General features: G+C 46.4%; 1 protein-coding gene across 1 annotated transcript; it reads left to right on the top strand.

Moving 5' to 3' along the window:
* Window positions 1–778: 778 nt before the first annotated feature.
* On the top strand, window positions 779–10,441 carry LOC311116965 (uncharacterized protein; the record flags this gene model as incomplete). Its single annotated transcript, XM_084191971.1, has 6 exons — window positions 779–1,065; window positions 1,820–1,904; window positions 3,633–3,852; window positions 6,863–7,005; window positions 9,076–9,276; window positions 10,283–10,441. The coding sequence occupies 6 exons, from the start codon at window positions 779–781 to the stop codon at window positions 10,439–10,441; spliced, it is 1,095 nt and encodes a 364-aa protein (XP_084048097.1).
* Window positions 10,442–10,687: the final 246 nt, after the last annotated feature.

The following is a 10,687-nucleotide window of genomic DNA, read 5'->3' as shown; positions in this document are numbered from 1 at the left end:
CTGATGTACTTTACACCACTGTTGTGGAAGCAATATACATGATTAAAATGAACATTTCCAGGTAATCTATGTATTTCATCAACTGTTTGTGAATGGAATATTCTCACCTTTTAGATTTCTAAAGGGTTTACTGTGTCAGGCTATGGTTGCCCCTGACCCCTGAGCTAAACCAGGAAGTGGGTGCTGTTTATCCTGCCTCTGCTCAGATGTTTTCTCCATGCCCTCCTTGTTCCTAATCGCAACATAGAAAACACACACACACACACACATAGCCTTGAGAACACAGCACAGACTTCCCTCCTTCAGACTCTGATCACATGACCTCTCCTTACACTTCCTCTATTCACCCCTCTCCGTTAGGAATTCTGGGAATTCTGTGGCTCCTGAAAGAACGGTCCACAAACATCCATGAAGGAACAGTATTCTCTGCCTGACATTAGCCTTTCTGATCAAGGGCCCTATAGAAGTACCTTGACAGGGACAAATAAACACACATACCTTTTCATCAAGTACTACCTAAACATGCACCTTTCCATGAACCATCTATTCATAACATCCTAAAGACGAATGTCCCTCAATACACCTCACAAGGCCATGTTCTCACTGCTCACAGATTCCAAGATGTTACACATCAACGCTATGTTAGGTAAATGGCCAGCGCTGTGAGTAAATAGCCAGCACACATGGGGCTGAATGACCTTCTCTTGTCATATCTTGGAACTTGATAAGTCTCTTGGTACTTCAGTCGTCTCATTGATGCTGTTTGTTTGTGTCGTTAATGGCCAGGTATGAGACCACCTCCAGTGAGGAGGAGTCCAGTGGGGAGGAGAAGGAGGAGGCTGAGGAGGAGGTGGACAGCTCTGAGCCCGAGGAGCAGGAGGAGGAGCAGTGGGAGAAGGAAGAGCAGGAGGAGGGAGCTGGAGAAGCCCAGGGCCAGGGAGAGGCCACTGCCACAGGAGAGGAGGCCCAGGGAGCAGGAGCCCAGGCAAGGGAGACAGAGGGCCAGGGAGACCCTCAGGACCCAGACACCAGCCAGGCGCTCCTGGAGCAGCAGCCAGAAGCAGGGTGAGACAGACAGGGGATAAGAGGACTTCTTGATTAAGTTTCTTAACTTTTGCAGAAAATGTCCATCTCAGTGGAGGTCTTTTGAAATTAAATGAACTGTGAACAAACCACCTGCAAAGAAAATATACAGTTAGCCAAACAATAGCCAAGCCAAGTATAAATGGCACCTCTATCCAGACCCCTCTCATCCCACTGAGGTCTCCTTATGGCAGCCTGCTGTACCTTACCTGTCAATCCCTCATCCCCAATGTGTCTACTCTAGTCTCTGATGTCAGACACACAATCCAGGTCTTTGTTCAGGTAAGGCCAGCTGCATCCAGCCCCGGCCTCCAGTCTACATACAGCCTTCAGGCCCCAATGGGAGCAGAATGACAGGTGCTGAGTGAAGCATTAATACAGCAGCCGTCTGCTGCTGGGGCCCGGCCCTATAATGGTCTGGCCCCAAGAGCTGACCCCTTCTGCTGCGTGCACACACACACACACACACACACACACGCACATAGTGAGGTATGAATCAGTGACAGGGAGGATGTGTGGGATATGTTGACTTCTTGACTCTGTCTCAGAAATAGGTTTATTTCTTATGCTGATCTACTGTATGATTATCACTAGGCCTGACATCTTTTGAAATACCTGATTTCCCGACTACCATTTATGATAACTGACTCAACCATTGCAGCACTACTAAAATATGTCTGTCTGTCATTATGAATTATTATGAAAGGTGGCTAAATGTTATGTTATGTTCACACAGGGAGACGATAGATAAGGACTTCATGGAGGCGTGTCACTACATTAAGGATCGCATGGCAGAGGTGGCAACCCCTGATAAAGAAATGGTAAGAACATTTCCCCTCTAGTCCAAACGGTAGCGCCTAAAGTGATCCCCGGCCTGCGCGGGATCGACACCAGTCTTCACACTGTGTACCCTCTTTCTATCTCCCAGCTCACTATGTACCCTCCATCTGTCTCCCAGCTCCACCATGTACCCTCCATCTGTCTCCCAGCTCACTATGTCCCTCCACCTGTCTCCCAGCTCACTATGTACCCTCCATCTGTCTCCCAGCTCCACATTGTACCCTCCATCTGTCTCCCAGCTCACTATGTACCCTCCATCTGTCTCCCAGCTCCACTATGTACCCTCCATCTGTCTCCCAGCTCCACTATGTACCCTCCATCTGTCTCCCAGCTCACTATGTACCCTCCATCTGTCTCCCAGCTCCACTATGTACCCTCCATCTGTCTCCCAGCTCACTATGTACCCTCCATCTGTCTCCCAGCTCCACTATGTACCCTCCATCTGTCTCCCAGCTCACAATGTACCTTCCAGCTCATTTCTGTCCCTTTCAATAAAACTAATTGAAAAAGTACAATCACTAACAAATCCTCAACCCTCAACCTAGCTTTATGTCCACATCCTGGTTCAACCCTCAACCTAACCCTAGCTTTATGTCCACATCCTGGTTCAACCCTAACCCTAACCCTAGCTTTATGTCCACATCCTGGTTCAACCCTAACCCTAACCCTAGCTTTATGTCCACATCCTGGTTCAACCCTAACCCTCAACCTAGCTTTATGTCCACATCCTGGTTCAACCCTAACCCTCAACCTAGCTTTATGTCCACATCCTGGTTCAACCCTAACCCTCAACCTAGCTTTATGTCCACATCCTGGTTCAACCCTAACCTTCAAACCTCAACCAAGCTTTATGTCCACATCCTGGTTCAACCCTAACCCTAGCCTCAACCCTCAACATAACCCTAGCTTTATGTCCACATCCTGGTTCAACTCTAACCCTAGCCTCAACCTAAACCTAGCTTTTTGTCCACATCCTGGTTCAACTCTAACCCTAGCCTCAAGCCTCAACCTAACCCTAGCTTTATGTCCACATCCTGGTTCAACCTTAACCCTCAACCTAACCCTAGCTTCATGTCCACATCCTGGTTCAACCTTAACCCTCAACCTAACCCTAGCTTCATGTCCACATCCTGGTTCAATCATAACCCTCAATACTCAACCTAACCCTAGCTTTATGTTCACATCCTGGTTCAACCCTAACCCTAGCCTCAACCCTCAACCTAACCCTAGCTGAATGTCCACATCCTGGTTCAACCCTAACCCTAGCCTCAACCTAACCCTAGATTCATGTCCACATCCTGGCTCAACCCTAACCCTAGCCTCAACCCTCAACCTATCCCTAGATTAATGTCCACATCTTGGTTCAACCCTAACCCTAGCCTTAACCCTCAACTTATCCCTAGATTAATGTCCACATCGTGGTTTAACACTAGCCTCAACCCTCTACCTAACCCTAGATTCATGTCCACATCCTGGTTCAATCCTAACCCTAGCCTCAACCCATCCCTAGATTAATGTCCACATCTTGGTTCAACTCTAACTCTAGCCTCAACCCTCAACCCATCCCTAACCTACTACTGTAACCCTAACCCTTGTTTCCCCCTTTTTATAGACTGTTGTGATGGTGTTGTACCAGGAGTGGTTCCATGTGTCACAGTGTTTGTTTCTAATAGTGTGTGTCTGTGTGTGTGTTCTCCCCCTCTCTTCAGAGGCACGTCCTGACGGTGTTGTACCAGGAGTGGTTCCGTGTGTCCAGTCAGAAGGACTCTCTGGCAGACACCGTCACCCTCTATCTGAGAGAGGTGGGCATCGCCACGCCAACCCTCCTGCGTTACATCGTAAACCTGGCCGATGGTAACGGCAACACAGCGCTCCACTACAGCGTGTCCCACTCCAACTTCCCTGTGGTCAAACTGCTGCTGGACACTGGTATGGGATGTTCATACACCTCTCTACAACACACTGGTATGGGATGTTCATACACCTCTCTACAACACACTGGTATGGGATGTTCATACACCTCTCTACAACACACTGGTATGGGATATTCATACACCTCTCTACAACCCACTGGTATGGGATGTTCATACACCTCTCTACAACACACTGGTATGAGATATTCATACACCTCTCTGCAACCCACTGGTATGGGATATTCATACACCTCTCTACAACACACTGGTATGGGATGTTCATACACCTCTCTACAACACACTGGTATGGGATGTTCATACACCTCTCTACAACACACTGGTATGGGATGTTCATACACCTCTCTACAACCCACTGGTATGGGATATTCATACACCTCTCTACAACCCACTGGTATGAGATATTCATACACCTCTCTACAACACACTGGTATGGGATGTTCATACACCTCTCTACAACACACTGGTATGAGATATTCATACACCTCTCTGCAACCCACTGGTATGGGATATTCATACACCTCTCTACAACACACTGGTATGGGATGTTCATACACCTCTCTACAACACACTGGTATGGGATGTTCATACACCTCTCTACAACACACTGGTATGGGATGTTCATACACCTCTCTACAACCCACTGGTATGGGATATTCATACACCTCTCTACAACCCACTCACTCTCCTTTATGTCACACCCTCTTTTCTCAGTCCCTTTTTTATTTATTTTATTTTATTTCACCTTTATTTAACCAGGTAAGCCAGTTGAGAACAAGTTCTCATTTACAACTGCGACCTGGCCAAGATAAAGCAAAGCAGTGCGATAAAAACAACACAGAGTTACATATGGGGTAAAAAACATAAAGTCAAAAATACAACAGAAAATATATATACAGTGTGTGCAAATGTAGCAAGTTATGGAGGTAAGGCAATAAATAGGCTATAGTGCAAAATAATTACAATAGTATTAACACTGGAATGCTAGATGTGCAAGAGATTATGTGCAAATAGAGATACTGGGGTGCAAAAGAGCAAAATAAATAACAATATAGGGATGAGGTAGTTGGGTGGGCTAATTTCAGATGGGCTGTGTACAGGTGCAGTGATCGGTAAGGTGCTCTGACAACTGATGCTTAAAGTTAGTGAGGGAGATAAGTGTCTCCAGCTTCAGAGATTTTTGCAATTCGTTCCAGTCATTGGCAGCAGAGAACTGGAAGGAATGGCGGCCAAAGGAGGTGTTGGCTTTGGGAATGACCAGTGAGATATACCTGCTGGAGCGCAGACTACGGGTGGGTGCTGCTATGGTGACCAATGAGCTAAGATAAGGCGGGGATTTGCCTAGAAGTGATTTATAGATGACCTGGAGCCAGTGGGTTTGGCAACGAATATGTAGTGAGGGCCAGCCAATGAGAGCGTACAGGTCACAATGGTGGGTAGTATATGGTGGGTAGCTGTGCTGCTGGGGCTGGTGCGGGCTCGGCTGACACTGGAGGGAGCGGGGTGTACGGACCCCAGAGCTGTGCTACTGGGGCTGGTGCAGGCTCGGCTGACTACATCCAATTTGCTGAGTAGAGTGTTGGAGGCTATTTTGTAAATGACATCGCCGAAGTCAAGGATCGGTAGGATAGTCAGTTTTACGAGGGCATGTTTGGCAGCATGAGTGAAGGAGGCTTTGTTGCGAAATAGGAAGCCGATTCTAGATTTAACTTTGGATTGGAGATTCTTTATGTGAGTCTGGAAGGAGAGTTTACAGTCTAACCAGACACCTAGGTATTTGTAGTTGTCCACATACTCTAGGTCAGACCCGTCAAGAGTGGTGATTCTAGTCGGGTGGGCGGGTGCCAGCAGCGTTCGATTGAAAAGCATGCATTTAGTTTTACTAGTGTTTAAGAGCAGTTGGAGGCTACTGAAGGAGTGTTGTATGGCATTGAAGCTCGTTTGGAGGTTTGTTAACACAGTGTCCAATGAAGGGCCAGATGTATACAAAATGGTGTCGTCTGCGTAGAGGTGGATCTGAGAGTCACCAGCAGCAAGAGCGACATCATTGATATACACGGAGAAAAGTGTCGGCCCAAGAATTGAACCCTGTGGCACCCCCATAGAGACTGCCATAGGTCCAGACAACAGGCCCTCCGATTTGACACACTGAACTCTATCTGAGAAGTAGTTGGTGAACCAGGCGAGGCAGTCATTTGAGAAACCAAGGCTATTTAGTCTGCCAATAAGAATGCGGTGGTTGACAGAGTCGAAAGCCTTGGCCAGGTCGATGAAGACGGCTGCACAGTACTGTCTATTATCAATCGCGGTTATAATATCGTTTAGGACCTTGAGCGTGGCTGAAGTGCACCCATGACCAGCTCGGAAACCGGATTGCATAGCGGAGAAGGTACGGTGGTATTCGAAATGGTCGGTGATCTGTTTGTTAACTTGGCTTTCAAATACTTTCGAAAGGCAGGGCAGGATGGATATAGGTCTGTAGCAGTTTGGATCTAGAGTGTCACCCCCTTTGAAGAGGGGGATGACCGCGGCAGCTTTCCAATCTCTGGGGATCTCAGACGTTATGAAAGAGAGGTTGAACAGACTAGTAATAGGGGTTGCGACAATTTCGGCGGCTAGTTTTAGAAAGAACCTCAACCTTTTTTACTGAAAGGATATTTATGGCTTTATTCTCACGTTCGTTCTGAAACCAATATAGTGAACAAGACTTGGAGTGTTTCAATTCGAGATTTGTCTCTACCTCTAATGCGGTGGTGGAAAAAGTTCTCAATTGTCAAACTTGAGTAAAAGTAAAGATGCCTTAATGACTCAAGTAAAAGTGAAAGTCACCCAGCAAAATACTACTTAAGTAAAAGTCTAAATATATTTGGTTTTAAATATACTTAAGTATCAAAAGTAAACGTAATTGCTAAAATATACTTAAGTATCAAAAGTAAAAGTACAAGTATGAATCATATCACATTCTTTATATTGTGTGTGTGTGTGTGTGTGTATGTGTGTATGTGTAGGTCTGTGTGAGGTGGATACCCAGAACAAGGCAGGCTACACAGCGGTGATGCTGGCCTCTCTGACAGCTGCTGATGGATCAGACGACATGGAGGTGGCTCTGCAGCTGCTGAGACAGGGAGATGTCAACGCCCGAGCCAGCCAGGTACACACAACACGTACACACACACACACACAGACACACCTGTACACACATTTACTCTATCCCATTGTACAGTCACAGACACACACTAACAATGATCCACTACTCACTGTATAGTCACTCTATCATGCAGTCACAGACTGTATATTCACTCTATCATGCAGTCAAAGACTGTATAGTCACTCTAGCATGCAGTCACAGACTGTATAGTTACTCTAGCATGCAGTCACAGACTGTATAGTTACTCTAGCATGCAGTCACAGACTGTATAGTTACTCTAGCATGCAGTCACAGACTGTATAGTCACTCTAGCATGCAGTCACAGACTGTATAGTTACTCTAGCATGCAGTCACAGACTGTATAGTTACTCTAGCATGCAGTCACAGACTGTATAGTTACTCTAGCATGCAGTCACAGACTGTATATTCACTATCACTAGGGTTTATTAGTTTCTCAGAAATCTACCAATTTTCCTTCCTGAGAAAATTGGAACCATCCCAGTAATATCCCAGTATTCCCATTCAAACCGGAAATGCTATATAAAAGCATATAATACCAGCGCAAAAAATTAGACATGATTCTACCACTGGAGAAATGTGGACAGGAATCGAATGGTTTCGTATAGTATTTGTCAAAATTGAATCAACTCAATGTTCTGTCAATGTCACCACACAATTTGTTGATGTAACCTAGTTTAAATGTTGGTCTAAAATATTATGAATTTATTAGCCTACAGCCTAGTGAAAATTACATTTGTTTTAGCTTACCTTTAACTGAAAGATATCAGCCAGCTTGTTTGCCCGTTTCTCTCCCCTTGCACCTGGCTATCAGAGGGATTTCGGAAGGTTGTGGCTGTTTTTACTTTATGATAACATGATTATTGTGATGACTTTGTCACAGGGAACATATCCGATTCTCCGCTAAACAGACAAGCAAATAGGCCTAGTGTTGGAGCTTCAGCACCATGGATAGCTTCAGGGCCATGGATAGCTTCAGGGCCATGGATAGCTTCAGGGCCATGGATAGCTTCAGGGCCATGGATAGCTTCAGGACCATGGATAGCTTCAGGGCCATGGATAGCTTCAGGGCCATGGATAGCTTCAGGGCCATGGATAGCTTCAGGACCATGGATAGCTTCAGGACCATGGATAGCTTCAGGACCATGGATAGCTTCAGGACCATGGATAGCTTCAGGGCCATGGATAGATTTAGCACCATGGATAGATTTAGCACCATGGATAGATTTAGCACCATGGATAGCTTCAGTGCCATTGAGAGATCCCTGAGAATCTAAGTCAGGCCCCTGCACTTGCTTTTGTTATTGTAACATCATGGAACAATGTTGCAAATGTCTATTTCCTTGAGCGCGTTTGTGGACACAATGTAGTAGCCTACCAAACATTTTGTTAAGATTGAGTATTTCTATTTTGAGCCTCTGCCACAAAGATAGTTTGGAGATTTGTGAACGTGAGATGGAGATTGCCTTCAGTAACTGCATCGAGAGGTCGCGTGTAGCCTACATATGATAGTCAGCAATGCAATTTATAGAAGTCATGCAAGTAAGTGATGTTTTCTATTGGGGACTTTACGTTGAGTAGGCTAAATATGGTAGGCTGCTAGCGTTGTGATTACTGGTCTAATGTAGGCTATGAATTAAGCCAGAGAGTTGATATGTCCGGTTCATGCACGCAACTGTTCGCACGTGCATATTTTGTGTTTTTGCATTAGTGCTGCATAAATTGTATTTTGTTAATTATTTATTAATATTTTTCTCGGAAAACGGGAAGGAGCTTGGTCAGGAAGTCCCGGGATACCGGTCACCGGTATTAAACCCTACTGTACACACACCCATTGTATAGACATACACCCAGTCATTTTTAGACACTCACACACCTGTACACACAGTCACCTATACGCAATACTCACCTACTCAATCAGGACCACTGTACTTGCCTGTACTTGACCCACTACAAATATATACTGTAGTTTCCCCCTCTCACATTTCATTCCTCTCCTCTTTGGTCTTTCATTCCTCTCCTCTTTGGTCTTCCTCTCTCTCTCCTGTTTTCTAGGCAGGGCAGACGGCCCTCATGCTGGCCGTCAGCCACGGTCGCACAGCCATGGTGCGGTTGCTGCTGAGCTGCCAGGCTGACCTCAACGTTCAGGACAAAGACGGTTCGACCGCACTCATGTGTGCATGTGAGCACGGTCACACAGAGATCGCTCGAATACTACTCGAGTCTGACCACTGTGACACCAGCCTCACAGACAAGGTAGGCACACACACATGCATATCACACACGCGCGCACACATAACACACACTAATGTGAACACACACAAGCACGCACACACACACACACACATGCACAGACTTACACTTAAACATCAGCACATGCAGGTACTTTGGGCTTGCCAAAACATTGAAGGTCAAAATAACCCAACGGTGCCACCATCTGACTAAACGGTGAAGTGCATAATTTTCTCATGTTCATTGACATGATGAATGAGCACACAGGCTCTCAGAGGATGTCACATTGCCTAGCCACTGAGTGGCAGGGAGTTGACCAGAAACACACTGTCTTATTTTTCCTCCATAAAGTGATAGCAGAATGGCAGCCAGATAAGGCACAAATTAGCTTCTAGGTTAATGACTGTTTTGTGGAGATGTCTCTCTGGGTTTGACACACTAATTCATCCCTTTAGAAGGTATTATACTGCACTGGATTTGTAGAGGTGTCTGTGTGTGAATGGCGTGCAGTGGGGCTATGGCTAGAATCAGACCTTCTTTAAGGCCTCCAGGGCATAGTCAGACAGGGGGCTAAAGTAGACCATGGAACCCCAGACAGAGCTGTGTGGGTTGGACTGTGGCTGAGACAGACAGGCTAAATAATTCACCTCTTCCTCTCCCATGGCCAGAGATGGTATTGTTCTGCTCTCACTCCTTGGTCCCACATTGTCTCACTATGGATCTCATGAAGAGACAAAAATATCACACGAGCCAGCCAGGAGTCTAACCTAGAATCTTCTGATCCGTAGTCAGACGCATTATCCATTGTGCCACTTGCCAGTTGTTGGCGATGTCCTGTGTGGGTTTAGATTTTAGCTGTGTACGCTCATTACCCAGGTCTCATGTTTCTGAGGGGAAGGGGGGGGGGGGTCTAAAGAACACACCCTCTGGTTAGTGGAGAGGACGGTATTCACTCTTCAAACATGATTGAACCACAACGTTTTTGTTTACTCCATGAGTGAAGAAACATTCTCTCTCTGTCTGTCTGTAGGATGGTCAGAGTGCTCTGTCGGTGGCAGTAGCAGCCTCCCACAGTGAGATAGTTGAACTTCTGAAGACCCACTCTGACTCCACTACCCAGGCCTCCAACCCCTCCTCCACCACCACCTCAGCCACCATCATCACCACCACCACCGCCTCTCTCCTCTGAGCCCCCTCCAGCAGCCCTTCTCTAACCCCTACTCCACCCTATCACTGGACTCTCCCACCCTGGACCCACCATAGCCCGGACCCCACTCAATCTCCCAACCAACCAGAGCTCAGCTCACAGACAGGCCTACTGGACCTGAGCTGCAAGGAACCAGAATAACACACATTCTTCACATTTCTGCCAACATTCCGTGGGCGGGACTCTGGAGATACGTATCAACCGTTTGGCAGCCAGCCAATCAGAGAG

This window comes from Coregonus lavaretus (assembly GCF_964263955.1).
Source record: "Coregonus lavaretus genome assembly, contig: HAP1_SCAFFOLD_5705, whole genome shotgun sequence".
Classification (NCBI taxonomy): domain Eukaryota; kingdom Metazoa; phylum Chordata; class Actinopteri; order Salmoniformes; family Salmonidae; genus Coregonus; species Coregonus lavaretus.
The sequence above is the reverse complement of the archived record's forward strand: the minus strand, read 5'-3'. Positions and strand labels throughout refer to the sequence as shown.